At 45.1% G+C, this 16,033-nt stretch overlaps 2 protein-coding genes across 2 annotated transcripts in view; one reads left to right on the plus strand and one right to left on the minus strand.

Moving 5' to 3' along the window:
• Positions 1-451: 451 nt before the first annotated feature.
• On the minus strand, positions 452-6,531 carry LOC146577460 (melanoma receptor tyrosine-protein kinase-like). The gene is made up of 10 exons (XM_085269729.1): positions 6,523-6,531; positions 5,689-5,787; positions 5,232-5,417; positions 4,389-4,544; positions 4,165-4,240; positions 3,383-3,529; positions 3,010-3,107; positions 1,321-1,455; positions 938-1,028; positions 452-795 (listed from the first exon to the last, which is right to left on the minus strand). The coding sequence occupies exons 1-10, from the start codon at positions 6,529-6,531 to the stop codon at positions 452-454; spliced, it is 1,341 nt and encodes a 446-aa protein (XP_085125855.1).
• LOC146577461 (ribonuclease inhibitor-like) overlaps positions 5,466-16,033 on the plus strand; it is a 144,503-nt gene continuing 133,935 nt past the window's right edge. The window contains exons 1-2 of the mRNA XM_085269730.1: positions 5,466-5,473; positions 6,543-6,719. Of these exons, the coding sequence (XP_085125856.1) occupies positions 5,466-5,473; positions 6,543-6,719 (185 nt within the window). The remainder of the gene's footprint in view (positions 5,474-6,542; positions 6,720-16,033) is intronic.

The raw sequence follows: 16,033 nt of genomic DNA on the forward strand, positions 1-16,033 counted from the left end.
ACAAAGGTTCAGTACCTGCAGACAGCCTCTCAACTTCCATAAATTTACACTATCAACAGTGATACACAGACACGAGCAGTAGTGGTTAACAGGAAATCATGATTTGGCTCATTCTTGTCAAGTAAAGCAAAGAATTCATAACTTTATACACTTTATACAATAAAAGTTCATTCAGAGTATTTCAAGTCAAACAGAAGGTTTTAGTCAGACTGAGACTGTTAAAGAAACTCGTTCAGGAGCTGCAGAGCTTAAACCAAGTCCTTTGGTCCTACCAGTCAAACAAACTTGTAAAGATCAATTGTGAATCTGAGGCTGTCGGTCTGGATGAAGTGCTGCCTCTGCTCCAGTCAGTGTTTCCTGAAGAACTGACTGTAAAACAATTAATTCCTGTGGGCAGCTTGAATGAAAGTAGAGCACAGCTTCAGTCTGACAGCCCGAGAGCTGCTGCCCCCTAGCGGACGGGAGCATGTAGAGCACCGCCCACACCCAGGTACTCGAGGTTCTCTGCTGCTGGGAGGAACAGATGGTTCTCAGCTAAAGTTGCATCTGTAATGATCTGAGGCAGGAAGTCAGCCTGGTAGTCTGGATTATCAAGGCTGTGACTGGTCACCAGAGGGCGCAGTTTGCAGGACGCGTTCAGGTATTCAGGTCCATAGGGCACTTGGGAGGTGTTCAGATCCTCCAGCGGGTGGGGAAGTGGGCCCCAGCCCAGGCTCAGGTCCTCATAATTAGGGTTTAAAACCTTGGAGAGCCGGCTGCTCTGGCTGGTCTCACTCACACTCTGGTTCATGTACTCTGGAAGACAGAGCAGGAAAATGCTGTTTAGGTATAAATTAATTAATTTTCTGTCATGAAGACAGTTTGCTGTCCAGCTATTAATTGATTTACATCTCCTAATTATTTGTCACTGGTCTGAGTTATGTTTGATGATGGATACCGTGGTCGATGAAGTCCTTTTCCAGTGCGCTGTCAGTGGGATCGGTGATGTACCGCAGGGCGAGGCTGTACTCTCCGGCCGGATGACCATTCTGACACGAACGAAGAGAATCAATGAAACACCTCTGTTTCATCAAAGCACGTTCATTAGAATGAAACACAGAGGAAATAAATAGCTGTACTTCTGGCCACTTATGGCGAGTGGAAGTAGACTGTTTACATTTACTTGGGTCACCAGGGGGCGCCGAACACTTTCTTAAGTACGATGTTTTTTCATGTAACATTTACTAAAATGTTTGATAAAACATATAGACATGTAACAATGTGTCTTTAGACTAGATTAGACTACAATAGGTGTGTGTGTGTGTGTGTGTGTGTCCATACCATGGGCCGGTCCTTATGGTTACCCATGCCTCTGTAGGGTAGCAGGTATTCGTCCGGGTCAATAACGTCCTCGGTGTCGTCGGTGCTCAGCAGACGAGAGTAAAACCTGCTGTCTGACGGACTTGGCAGGTCCCCCTGACAAAAATAATTAATGTAGTTGAGTTTATGCTATGTAACAGTTTTTTTCTTTAAAGACGATCATTATTGCTCGTTCATTTTTATTATAATGATCATCTTCTGGATTGAAACCAAAGAGAAACAGCTTTGCATTTATTGGAAGTTCGTTTGAAATCATTTTCTCGTGTTTCTTTTGAACCCCTTCTTTCTACACACCGAAACTTTACATTCCCTGTTAGTTCTGTGCAGTTAATAAATACTAATATTATTTCATTTTAACAGTTTACTCATCTATATTCACCGTGTGAGTATGGGTTAGAACACACGTTGATCCCAAACTGCTTAATTCTCTAATAAACAGGAAGTAAAGAGATGAACTGATGATATGGCGATCGTGGCTCAAGAGTTGGGAGTTCGCCTTGTAATTGGAAGGTTGCCGGTTCGAGCCCCGGCTTGGACAGTCTCGATCGTTGTGTCCTTGGGCAGGACACTTCACCCGTTGCCTACTGGTGGTGGTCAGAGGGCTCGGTGGCGCCAGTGTCCGACAGCCTCTGTCAGTGCGCCCCAGGGTGGCTGTGGCTACAATGTAGCTGCCATCACCAGTGTGTGAATGGGTGGATGACTGGATATGTAAAGTGCTTTGGGGTCCTTAGGGACTAGTAAAGCGCTATATAAATACAGGCCATTTACCATATGATGTTTGTTGGGTCTAATAATTCAACTATGTTCATGTGGTTTCATAAAAGAAAAAATCTCAGCTGTAGATATTTCTAAAATACTTTTTCTCCTGGATTAAATTTATTCCTGTTTTGTGTCTGAATGATCCAGATCGGGACATATTCTCCACGTGCACCCCGTACTGTGATCAGAATACTAGTTTGGTTCTTTACATTTAAAAAATTAATTGTATCATACTTTAATTCATCATATGCCAGCGCAATCAAGAGGAAACAAAAAGAAAAGACGACGGACGGTTTTCCATATGAAAAGAAAATTGTTTTATTTTTCTAACATCTTCATTTTCAAAACAGGAAAAACTGAGTTAAATGTGATCATTAGAAGTAGAAATGCTTTATCTTTTTCTAATCAGTTAACTTATTAATTAGGTTAAATAGGTTAAGTGTCAGCTTCCTTCTTTCATTTTCAGTAAGAAGGTTTTGGTTTATTTTTTGATTACTATAAAAGTAGATTATTGTTAAGGTTAAAATGTAAATATTTATGGATTGTTAATAATAGAACTGATTGCTGACCAAGTGATTTACCTTCATACAGAAACACTGAGTCCTATGAGCGTAAATGATTTCTCACAAATGTCACAAATATTCGACCGATCAGACCATTAGCTTGTTTAACAACAGTCCCCCTGATGTGTGTGGTGAGTCAAGAGTTCACGTTCAGCACAGCTTTTGAATGAACAAATGTCTGAGAAATAAGACAATATTAATATTATTACATGTAGAAAATATCTGGACAGTCAGACGGTAAAGGATCTCCATATTACCAACCCTCAGTGAAGAAAATCTTTTTATAAGTGTCATTATACAAGTAAATGACATGAAATCCCTGGTTTACCTGTATGACCAGGTATCTGGACGGGTCGCTGGCCATCTTGGAGAACTCCACCATCAGCTCTTTGAACCTGGGCCGACTGGACGGGTCGATCATCCAGCCTGCAGAAGCAAAGGGGATGATTTTCAGTCTTCTGTACAGCTGAGCTGCTCCAGACTTTATATTCGTGTTCGTCATACCAAAGAACTTTTAGTACTTGATGTAGAATTTGTTTGTCTGACTTCATGAAATTTAGACCGTAGCCTGGAGCCATTGTAAGACAAACAGACGCCCGATTTGGAGACATGATGGAGACATAACTATTTAAAAGTTTGACACCTTCATGTTCCCATCAAGGCGCAATTTTTCTACCAGCACCACCTGCGTCTCATCTTACATTTGACCATGATCATGTAGACATCGATGGTGCAGATGGGGGGCTGAGGCAGCCGCTCGCCTCTCCCCAGCACCGTGGCGATCTCGCTGGCCGGGATGCCGTCGTATGGCTTGGAGCCGAACGTCATGATCTCCCACACCGTCACACCTGCAGACCATCGACTGTTAGAGCAGACTCAGCTCTCAGTAAAACCTCCGTTACACAACAACAGACACGATGAAGTAAACAACATGAGTTCAAGGAGGGTTTGTTCCTGATGAGAATTTTAATGATAATGATCATTTTTATTTGCATGTATATAAAAGACAGAAATACGTTCTGGGGTCCGAACGGTGGATCAGTAAGTAAGCATCTTGAACCTGAACCGTTTTTCTTTCAAATACCCAAGAGGGGGCAGTCCTGTCAGACTGAAATCTATGAGAAGATCACTCTAATGCTCACTGGATCTATGACATCAGAGAGCATTTTAGGAGTTTATGGTCGACCTCTTGTGTCAGGTCATACACAAGACAACAGCATGTTAATGGTTTCAATGTTAATGTTTCCATTTGAAGTAAAATAGACAATAAAGCAGATGATTCTTTATGGAGGGCTACCTCATGATACTTTTTTATATCCAATCTACTTCCACTTATCAAATTCAGTGTCGTGGGTGGAGCCTATCCCAGCTGTGATAGAACAGCTGTCTTTTTATGTCACAGTAAGAAAATAACTTTTTCAGGTCTAGTGAAACAAGTAACCAGTGGGCCCTGTGCAGGCTAGAGAGCCACAGATTGACCCACCGTAACTCCAAACATCACTCTGATGGGTGTAAGTCCACTGGAGGATCGACTCTAATGCCATCCACTTAATGGGAACCTGCGTTAAACAGAGGAAGACAAACATACACAGACAGGTGAGGAACATTTTAACAGAGAAGCCCAACATCCTGTCTGATTTAGTCTTTTGTGGTTTTGTCCTGATAGAAATCAGCTCGTCTCCGAGTGCCAGCCACATGAAAACACACCTTTCCTCCATCAGCGTGATATTCCTTCTCATCTGCCGTCAGAAGCTTGGCAAGGCCGAAGTCGGTGATCTTGACGTGGTTAGGACTCTTCAAAAGGACGTTCCTTGCAGCCAGGTCACGATGCACCAGGTGACGCTCCTCCAGGTAGTTCATGCCCTGCACACAAACGTCATGCATGCACACAAGTTTTCAGTATGAGTAAAACCAGCTGTGTGATAACTGGCTGGGCTGCAGCACCAGTATCTCCAGAAACTGCAGGTGATGCTGACTCCAACAATCGTTCGGTGTCCACAGATCCACGTGTAAAAATTTCAAAAGTTACAGCAGAGATAAACATGTTTACAGCCTCATACAAAAATGTGTAAATGACTGTAACTCATCTGTGTAAATTGTTTGTTTTTGTTTAACTTCTTCAGGCTGCTGCCTTTAGGGGGCGCCAGAGCAGCTCATCTGCCCCCATCTCCCCCTCTCCCAGCATCCTCATCGGTCTCACCAGCTTTCTGCACGTCCTCCTTCACTGCATCCATGAACTATCTCTGAGTTTTTCCCATTTTTCTCCTGCCATCAGCTCCATATTCAGCACCCACGATCCCATCAGCACACTTTATGAATGGAGACTGCTCTCATCAGGTTTCACTGTGAGCCTCTGACCTTGTACCTTGTGATTTTCCCAGCACTTAAAAATCCAAATCATACTTAAAACGGACTAAACAGATTAGCACACGGTTTCTTGTGTTTGCATTAATGAGCCTCAGCAGGCTTAAAGAGAGCTGCACACTGAGCTGGCGCCTCAGGCAGGAGAGTTTCTCCTTAGAGGAGGTCTTGCTGACCTCATTTACTCACCTTAGCAATCTGGACACACCAGTTGAGCAGCCACTGCGCCCCAATGCTATCCCTGTGGTGCCGGACATAGTCCAGCAAGCCGCCGTACAGCATCAGCTGAGTAACCAGCTGGACTGATGATGTCAGGCAGATTCCCAGCAGGCGGCACACATGAGGGTGATCCACACTCACCATCACATACGTTTCCTACACAGACAGCAGTGTTACTGAGAAACATCCACAGTCGCTGCCTACATGGGAAAGTCTGAGCTACAGATGCAGCTGTGGAGCATTTTTAACTTCAGTTAAGCTTCAGCCCTTTAATCAGCTCAAGATTAAGATCTAATGTTTTTAAACCACTTAAATGTAAGAAGATATTTGGTGGAGCGACTTAAAATTCAAGACACAAAATAGTTAACAGTCACTAACAATGTGTTTGTAGAGCAGGAAATAGAAGAAGCACACAGAGGAGTCTTACATCCAGGACTTCTTGGTTGGCTTTTGGTGACGTGGCCTCTCTGAGAACTTTGATGGCTACTGGGATCTTCACATTCTCGCCTTCAGGGATCCACAAACCCTAAACAAACAAACACTTTATTCTGTCCAACTAGCAAGAGTGTGACTGGGCTGTGGTGCGTTCAAGTCTCAAGTGTTGGATGACAGCAGCATTTCCTCTGCTGCACTCACATGACTAAACATTTAAAGTACTTTTCAATAAAGAAGTCCATTACCTTGTGTGTGTATATTTAGTGGGTGTCGGTCTGTATTCGTTGTCGGCTCGTCTGCGTTCTATGGTGTTCCTGTTCCTTAGTCTGCGTCTCTCTGCTCTGCTCTCCGTTTCGTTAAGATTTCAGGTTTGCTCTTTAGTTTCTCCCAGTTTAGGTTTCCGTTAGTAATCTCTCACGCTTCGTTGCCTGTTTCTGTCACTGCCACTTTGTAAATAAACATCACTCGAATCATCAGTCACTGCTGCATTTTGGGTCCTCCTTTTCCTCCAACACCACACGGCTCACCCCGCCAGCCGTGACAATTTCTTTCACACTTCACCTTTAAAAGTGAAGCCTTGTGGTTCCTGGAAGGAAAAACACGACTTTTTCAAGTTTTTGTCCTGTTTTTATGATAAATGTACGACTTTAATGTGAAACATTCAGAGTTTTTTCTCTTGTTGTGTTTGTTTGAAGCTGCTTCCTGTTGGCTTCAGCTGTTTGGAGTTTCCATTTTCTAAACTTCTACATTCTGAACCTTCTTCAGCTCTGAACAGATGATGAAACACTGAATGATTTCAAGCTCACACTTTGTCTAATAAACTTACATCTTTCATTCTTCATACAGATTGTGGTACTGTGGTTTGTCAGAGATCAGCTGTGATTATCTGGCAGCAGCACTGAAGTCCAACCCCTCCCATCTGAGAGAGCTGGACCTGAGCTCCAACAACAAGCTGCAGGATTCAGGAGTGAAGCATCTGTGTGGTTTCCTGGAGAGTCCAGGATGTGGACTTGAAACTCTGAGGTCAGTCAGCATGTTTTAGTTGTGCTGAGATGAATATGATGTGAAAGTTGTGCTGACACTAAACTGCAGACATCAGGCTGATATTATACTGATCCACACTGAGGATCTTCATGGTAAAGTCTGTTTTCTTCTTCTCTGGTTTAGTCCATTGACTGCAGCAGAACAATGTTCACATTTCAAACCTTCAAAGAAGAAGAAAAATCCTCCACTGGATAATTCACTGTGAAACTCTCCAACTCTTCATTCCACCTTAAAGTCTGTCTGACACTGAAATCCAAAGCAAAATGTGCGTTTGCTTTACAGACAGCAGTCCAACACAAACATACACACATCATCCAAAACACAGTCCAACATCCAAATCTCCTCCACTGCCAGCATGAATGATGGGAAAGAGAAGGAGGAACACTCTGACATTCAGGGTTAGAATGAGTTTCATGAAGCAGACTGTGAAGATCAAAGCTGCATTAGAAAGCTTACATGAATGAATGAGTGGACAGAAGTGGACAGAGATCATCTGAAGCACTTCAAAGGCTTTAAATCAACACATTTCTCTTTATTCTTTATCAACTCTGTTAGTTTCTCTCAGTTTTCTGTGGAATGAAGCTAACAGCAGGCTAATAAGATGCTGACCAATAGGTTTCTATTAAAGGTTGTAATTTGTAAATGAAAAAGTGCTTTTGTCATGGCTACTGAATGGACTCACGCGCAGACAGTTCTTTCTCAAAGAACAAAAGGAGATTTATTGACAACAGGGGTCACCTCAGTGCTATATATATGTACAGTGAGTTGGGAGGGGGTCCAGGGCTCCCGGGAGAGAAGGAGTGGGGAAATCCACACACACGCTTCCTCTTCCACACAGTCACCGCCACAGCTCCTCCGCACACACGCACTCCTCTTCAGCCGCACTCGCTCCAAAACTCCATACACGCTGCCACACCCGGGCTGGTCCCGTGATTTGGTCCAGAAGAGGGATATCTACACAGAGGCAAGGCAAGGCAAGGCAAGGCAAATTTATTTGTATAGCACAATTCAACAACAAGGTGATTCAAAGTGCTTTACAGAGACATTAGAAACAAAAACAAATAAAAAGCATGATTTAAAATTGATTAAAAGAAGCAAACAAACAAACTAACTAATTAACAAACAAACAAACAAACAAATCAGTATATAAAATCAAAACAGATAAAATCAGAACAGTAGATAAAATCAGTAGTTAATGTAAGTTTTGAAATTTAAGCTTGAAAGTGTGGATTTGGTGCTTTATTCAAATGCAGCTGAGAACAGGTGAGTCTTCAACCTGGATTTAAATAAACTGAGTGTTTCAGCTGATCTGAGGCTTTCTGGGAGTTTGTTCCAGATATAAGGAGCATAAAAGCTGAATGCAGCTCTCCGTGTCTGGTTCTGACTCTGGGAACTGATAAAAGACCGGATCCAGATGACCTGAGAGATCTGGAAGGTTCATACTGGGTCAGGAGGTCACTGATGTATTTTGGTCCTAAACAATTCAGAGCTTTATAGACCAGTATCAGAACTTTAAAGTCTATCCTCTGACGGACAGGCAGCCAGTGTAAAGACCTCAGAGCTGGACTGATGTGGTCCACTTTTTTGGTCTTAGTGAGGACTCGAGCTGCAGAGTTCTGAATGAGCTGTAGTTGTCTGACTGATTTTTTAGGTAGACCTGTAAAGATGCTGTTACAGTAATCAAGCCTACTAAAGATGAATGCATGGACTAGTTTTTCCAGGTCCTGTTGAGACATCAGATCTTTTATCCTTGATATATTCTTGAGGTGATAGTAAGCTGACTTTGTTATTGTCTTAATGTGTTTTTCTTTTTTTTTTTTTTTTTTTTTTTTTTTTTCAATTTTCAAATCAATTTTATTTATATAGCACCAAATTGCAACAACAGTTGCATCAAACTATTTTCCATTGCAAGGTAAACATGCTTCAATAATACAGAGAAAACAGAAAGAACCCCAACAGTCAGATGGCCCGCTATGACCAAACACTTTGGCGACAGCGGGAAGGAAAAACTCCCTTTTAACCTCCAGGAGAACCAAGCTCAGGAAGGGGCAGCCGTGTGCCGTATTTGGGGTGAGGGGAGGAAGACAGGACGAAGACACACTGTGGAAGAGAGCCAGAGAAGAATAACTATGGATTAAATGAGTGGTGGTGTATAAACATAAACAACTGTAATGCAGCTGTATGAGTAATGGCAACATGATAACTTCAGCTTAGTAGCTAAAAACAAATGTTTACAGCGGTACCAAAGAATAACGAGTACAGTATTTACAAACCAAGTGATGCTGACATAGTTTTAATCTTACAAGTTAAAACAAAAGGTCGATTATACAGAAACAGAAAGGAAATATTAACCAGATCTTTCTTTAAAATCTATTCAGATATTGTAGATAAGCCCAAATCATGCTTTGTGCATGTCATACAGCTCAGGAAAGGGCTGACAGACCTCACTGACTAGGAGCAACATTTCCCATAATTGGGAAAACAGCCCTGCATCCTCTGACCATGAAGCCACATTGATTTTCTATTTATCCATCCCTCTGTTCCTGCAATTCAGTAGTGCAGCCACTGCAGAGGAGAAGCAGCTCCCAGAATGTCTCACCTCCTCTGGGAGCAGCTGCACTCTGAGAAAGAGATGCTCCTGATGTAAACAGCAGGTTGGTGTGGATGTGTGTTTGTTAGTATGTGCTTGGATGTATGCGCCCTGGCTTCATCTGTCTTGCTCTTCATGTTAAGGGCAATGACTCATGCTACAGCAAGGGCCAAGAGACAAACATGGCACAAGCTGCAAGACCACCTGCTGGGCTGGAGAGCAGGGCAAAGGGAAGTGGCTCCATCTGACATCCATCTCGACTCTGATTCATTATCATCTTTATATGAGCAAAAGGTTGCCGTCTGTAGATTCGGTGGAAATAGCGTGTGATGCATTTGTCCGCCTACTATCCCCAAAGGCTCAGCAAACCTTCCCTCCCTCGCTGCCAGCTCTAAGCACTGTTATTTAGAGTGATGCATTTCCCTCTGCCTTCTTGCTGGAGTGGACTCTTCATCACCTACACAAACTCACACACACCAACAGTGGCATTCACGGCGTGAAGACACACATGATGGCTAACGCAAACAGACACACTAACACAAACCTACATAAACATCAGTGGCACTAGTGTGTAGTGCAGGAATTGGAGCACACATGTCAAAGTGTCCAGGGGCAGCAGATCCTCTCCTATGCAGCACAACTTTATTTGAAACAGCTTCGTACTTTGCTAAAGCAAAAGTCAAAGTCCTCCTGCTGACACTCTCTGACTGTGCACATACTGAAGGCAAAAGTTTCTAGGTTAAGGTTTTTCTGAAGAAACAGACATATAATTTTTCTAAGTTTAGGTCTGCATCCATCACTACACCCAAATTTCTCGCCTGGTTTGTGGTTTTTAGATGTATAGATTGAAGTTCTCTGGTGACCTGTAATCGTTTTTCTTTGGCGCCAAAGACTATTACCTCAGTTTTGTTTTTGTTTAGCTGGAGAAAATTGTGGCACAACCAGTCATTAATTTCCTCAATGCATTTACCAAGAGCCTGTACAGGGCCTTGGTCTCCTGGTGACATTGTGATATATATTTGTGTGTCATCTGCATAGCTATGATAGTTTATTTTGTTGTTCTCTATAATCTGTGCCAGTGGGAGCATGTAAATGTTAAACAGAGGGGGTCCCAAGATGGAACCTTGGGGAACTCCACATGTGATACTTGTCTGCTCAGATGTGAAGTTACCTATTGATACAAAGTATTTCCTGTTTTCTAAGTATGTCTTGAACCAGTTTAGTACAGTTCCTGAAAGACCTGTCCAGTTCTCCAGTCGTTTGAGTAATATGTTGTGGTCAACTGTATCAAATGCTGCACTGAGATCCAGTAAAACTAAGACTGACATTTTTCCACTGTCTGTATTCAGACATATGTCATTAAACACTTTGGTCAGAGCGGTTTCAGTGCTGTGGTTCTGTCTAAAACCTGACTGGAAGGCATCGTAGCAGTTATTCTGTTTTAAGAAGTAACTGAGCTGTTGAGAAACTGCTTTTTCAATGATCTTACTTAAAAATGGGAGATTTGAGATCGGCCTGTAGTTTTTCATTTGTGTCTTGTCAAGATTGTACTTTTTCAGTATAGGTTTTATTACAGCAGTTTTTAGTGATTCTGGAAACACACCTGATAATAAAGAAAAGTTGACGATGTGTAACAGGTCTGACTCTAAAGTCTTTGAGACCTTTTTGAAAAAACTTGTTGGCAGGACATCTAAACAGCAGGAGGAGGAGTTCAGTTGACCTAAGATGTCCTCCAGGTCTTTGCTGTTAATAGGGTGAAACTGTTTCATGGTGTTTAAACAGTTTTTCGGTGGACACAGTACATATTCTGGATCTGCTGTTGATGTACCAATTGCTTGTCTAATTTTTTGGATTTTTTCTGTGAAGAATTTGGCAAAGTCATTGCAGACCATGGTCGAATGAAGTTCAGCTGCCACTGACACAGGAGGGTTTGTTAGCCTATCAACTGTAGAAAATAAGACCCGAGCATTATGGCTGTTTTTAGTGATGATGTCAGAGAAGTAGGACCTCCTTGCACTCCTCAGTTGTAAATTATAATTGTGAAGTTTCTCTTTATAGGTGTCATAGTGAACCTGGAGGTTTGTTTTTCTCCATCTGCACTCAGCTTTCCTACACTCTCTTTTTTCATTTTTCACCAGTGTGGAGTTTCTCCATGGAGACTTTTTCCTTCCAGAGATAACCTTCACCTTAATGGGAGCAATAGTGTCCATTACATTTAACATGTTAGCATTGAAGCTATTGACGAGCTCATTGACTGACCCTCTGGACAGGTCAGGTGTTAATGGGAAGACCTGGTTAAAAATTGCACTACTGTGTTCAGTTATACACCGTTTTGTGATCACTGCTGTTGACATATTTATGTGGGCTGAGATTTTACTTTAAAAGAAAACACAGTAATGATCAGACACGCCCACATCAGACACAGTAACCTTTGAAATGCTCAGGCCCTTGGAGATCAGTAGGTCAAGAGTGTGTCCTCTATTATGTGTGGCCTCTGTTACATGCTGAGTCAGCCCAAAGTTGCCTAGAGTGTTACTCAGGTCTTTAGTCCCTTTGTCCTGAGGGTTGTCCACATGGATGTTAAAATCCCCAACAATAATTACACAGTCAAAATCAACACAGATCACAGACAGCAGTTCACTGAGGTCATTAAAAAAGTCTGTGCAGTATTTGGGAGGCCTGTAAACATTAAGAAACACAACTTTGGATGGGGCCTTCAGCTGTAAAGCCACATATTCAAAAGACTGAAAACTTCCAGGAGATAGCTGCTTACATTGAAATGATTCATTAAATAAGACAGCAACCCCTCCTCCCCTCCTGCTGAGCCTGTCCTCACTGATAAAACTGTAGTTAGGAGGGGTCGTCTCGATGAGAACAGCTCCACTGTTACTTTGGTCCAACCAAGTTTCAGTTAAAAACATAAAATCAAGGCTGTGCTCAGTGATTAAATCATTAATTAAAAATGTTTTCCCAGCTAAAGATCTAACGTTTAATAAAGCCAACTTAAGTGTTTTAGAGGCATTACTTGTCCCCTCATGTTTGGGAGCAGTCTGTGGCACACAAGGTATGTTTACTATGTTTAAAGATCTTTTAGAGTGCAGCTCTCTGTGTTTTGACCAGGCCACATGTCTCCTTCTGTCACCTAAAAGTACAGAGATTTTAAAACCTTCTAGTAAACAGGGTCCCAGCTTCTCCTGGGAAAAGTCACCACTGCCGTAATCCTCGCAGCCCGGACCCTTCACACATCACACATCAGACTGCGGAGACAGAGCATGAAGGTGGTAAGGAGGAACTAAGGGGGGAGAGGCTGGGCAATGTGACTTTGATTGCTCTGTTGAGGGTGGGGCTCGATGGCGAACCTTTGGCCGCTCTGGTGGGGGGTTTATGGGGGACAAAAAGGGATTGGGCGGGGGGTAGATCTGAGCCCAGCATTGACCCGCTCCATCATCTCCTCAGTGAATTTCAGGTGTGGGGAGGAGGGAGAAAGGGAGGGGGAGGAGGGTGATGGCCTGTCAGGGGTTTGGGGGACTGGGGAAGATCGTGGTCCCTGGTCCTGGTCGTTGGTGTTGTTGAGAGAGTTGGAGGAAAATAGGGACCCCTCTTCTTGCCTCAGATGTCTCTCCTTTCTGAGGCTCTTCCCAGGTGGGGGCAAATGGAGCTCCTCCTCAAGGTTTCTGCTGGGCTTTGTCTGTTCTTGGAGTACTGTTTGTTCCTCTTTATGAGATAACTCCTCATTTATCTCAGCCTTGGCACCAAGCAGAGATGGATGACGTATGGAATAAAACAAGTTGGAGGTGAACAGTTTCACCCCTGACTTGTTAAAATTAAATCCATCCATTCCATCCATCCATTTTCATCCGCTTTATCCGAGGCCGGGTCGCGGGGGCAGCAGCCTAAGCAAAGAGGCCCAGACCTCCCTCTCCCCAGCCACCTCCTCCAGCTTATCCGGGGGAATACCAAGGCGTTCCCAGGCCAGCCGAGAGATATAATCTCTCCAGCGTGTCCTGGGTCTGCCCCGGGGCCTCCTCCCGGTGGGACATGCCTCGAACACCTCACCCAGGAGGCGCCCAGGGGGCATCCTTGTCAGATGCCCGAACCACCTCAGCTGACTCCTTTCGATGTGGAGCAGCAGCGGCTCTACTCTGAGCCCCTCCCGGATGGCCGAACTTCTCACCCTATCTCTAAGGGAGAGGCCAGCCACCCTTCGGAGGAAGCTCATTTCTGCCGCTTGTATCCGCGATCTCGTTCTTTCGGTCACTACCCACAGCTCGTGGCCATAGGTGAGGGTAGGGACGTAGATCGACCGGTAAATTGAGAGCTTCGCTTTTACACTCAGCTCCCTCTTCACCACGACGGACCGGTGCAGCGTCCGCATTACTGCAGCTGCAGCCCCAATCCGTCTGTCGATCTCCGGCTCCCTTCTCCCATCACTCGCGAACAAGACCCCGAGATACTTGAACTCCTCCACTTGGGGCAGGAACTCATCCCCGACCCGGAGTGGGCACTCCACCCTTTTCCGGCTGAGAACCATGGCCTCAGATTTGGAGGTGCTGATCCTCATTCCCGCTGCTTCACACTCGGCTGCGAACCACTCCAGTGCGAGCTGGAGGCCCTCACCCGATGAAGCCAACAGAACCACATCATCCGCAAAAATCAGAGATGAGATTCTGAGGCCACCAAAGCGAAAGCCCTCCGCCCCTTGGCTGCGCCTAGAAATCCTGTCCATAAAAATTATGAACAGAACCGGAGACAAAGGGCAGCCCTGGCGGAGCCCATCACCCACCGGGAACGAGTCCGACTTGTTGCCGGCAATGCGAACCAAGCTCTTGCAACGGTTGTATAGGGATCGAATGGCCCGTAGCAATGGGCAATACTCCCGCAGCACCTCCCACAGGACACCCCGAGGGACACGGTCGAATGCCTTCTCCAAGTCCACAAAACACATGTAGACTGGTTGGGCAAACTCCCATGCACCCTCAAGTATCCTCGAGAGGATAAAGAGCTGGTCCAGTGTTCCGCGACCAGGACGAAAACCGCATTGTTCCTCCTGTATCCGAGGTTCGACTAGCGGACGAACTCTCCTTTCCAGCACCCTGGCATAGACTTTCCCAGGGAGGCTGAGGAGTGTGATCCCCCTGTAGTTGGAACACACCCTCCGGTCCCCCTTCTTAAAGATGGGGACCACCACCCCGGTCTGCCAGTCCACAGGTACTGCCCCTGATCTCCACGCAATATTGCAAAGGCGTGTCAACCAGGACAGCCCTACAACGTCCAGAGCCTTCAGGAACTCGGGGCGGACCTCATCAACACCAGGGGCTCTGCCACCAAGGAGTTGTTTAACTGCCTCAGTGACCTCGCCCCCGGAAATTGGCGGGTCATTCCCCTCATCCCCAGACTCTGCTTCCTCCTCGGAAGACGTGTCAGTGGGATTAAGGAGGTCCTCGAAGTATTCCTTCCACCGCCTGACAATTTTCTCAGTCGACGTCAACAGCGCTCCGCCAGCACTATACACAGTGCAGGTAGAGCACCGCTTTCCCCTCCTGAGACGCCTGACGGTTTGCCAGAATCTCTTCGAGGCAGTCCGAAAGTCTTTTTCCATGGCCTCTCCGAACTCCTCCCACACCCGAGTTTTTGCTTCAGCCACTGCCCGAGCCGCATTCCGCTTGGCCTGTCGATACCTGTCGGCTGCCTCCGGAGTCCCACAGGCTAACCAAGCCTGATAGGACTCCTTCTTCAGCCTGGTGGCTCCCTTCACCTCTGGTGTCCACCATTTGGTTCGGGGATTACCACCACGGCAGGCACCAACCACCCTGCGGCCGCAGCTCAATGCAGCAGCTTCGGCAATGGAGACGCTGAACATGGTCCATTCGGACTCGATGTCCCCAGTCTCCCTCGGAATGCTGTCGAAGCTCTGCCGGAGGTGTGCGTTGAAGATCTCGCGGACTGGGGCCTCTGCTAGACGTTCCCAGCACACCCTCACTACGCGTTTAGGTGCACCAGGTCTGTCCAGTGTCCTCCCCCGCCACCTGATCCAACTCACCACCAGGTGGTGATCAGTTGACAGCTCAGCCCCTCTCTTTACCCGAGTGTCCAGAACATATGGTCGCAGGTCTGGTGATACGATTACAAAATCGATCATCGACCTACGGCCTAGAGCATCCTGGTGCCACGTGCACTTATGGACACTCTTATGTTCGAACAGGGTGTTCGTTATGGCCAAACTGTTAAAATTAAATCCATTTGCTTTAAACAGATGCCTGCGTTCCCAAAAAATATTGAAGTTGTTGATAAAATGCACCGAGTGGTCAGTACATGCTGATATAAGCCATTTATTCAGTGTAAACAACCTGCTGAATCTCTCGTCTCCTCCTCTGACCGGCGGTACAGGTCCACTGATGAATACAGCTGCATTCAGAGAGTTTACAGTATTTAGTAATCCAGTAAAGTCCCGTTTCAGAACCTCCGACTGTTGTTTGGACACATCGTTTGACCCTGTATGCAGAACAATGTTTGTCACAGTTGGATATTCATCTGCAATTTGAAGAATTCTCTCCTTCAGGTTGTTGACCATGTCATTAGGAAAGCAGAGGACTTTGGTGTTCTTACCGCACATCCTTTGTACATCCTTTACGGCAGAGTCACCCACAATCAGAGTTTCAGGCCTAGCCTTTAGCTTTCCCTGTGGCCTTTCACTTTTCAACAG

The sequence above is a fragment of the Mchenga conophoros genome, linkage group LG3, assembly GCF_057382185.1.
Source record: "Mchenga conophoros isolate Kocher_MC1m ecotype Shallow Benthic linkage group LG3, M_conophoros_male_GT1.1, whole genome shotgun sequence".
NCBI classification, from domain to species: Eukaryota; Metazoa; Chordata; class Actinopteri; order Cichliformes; family Cichlidae; genus Mchenga; species Mchenga conophoros.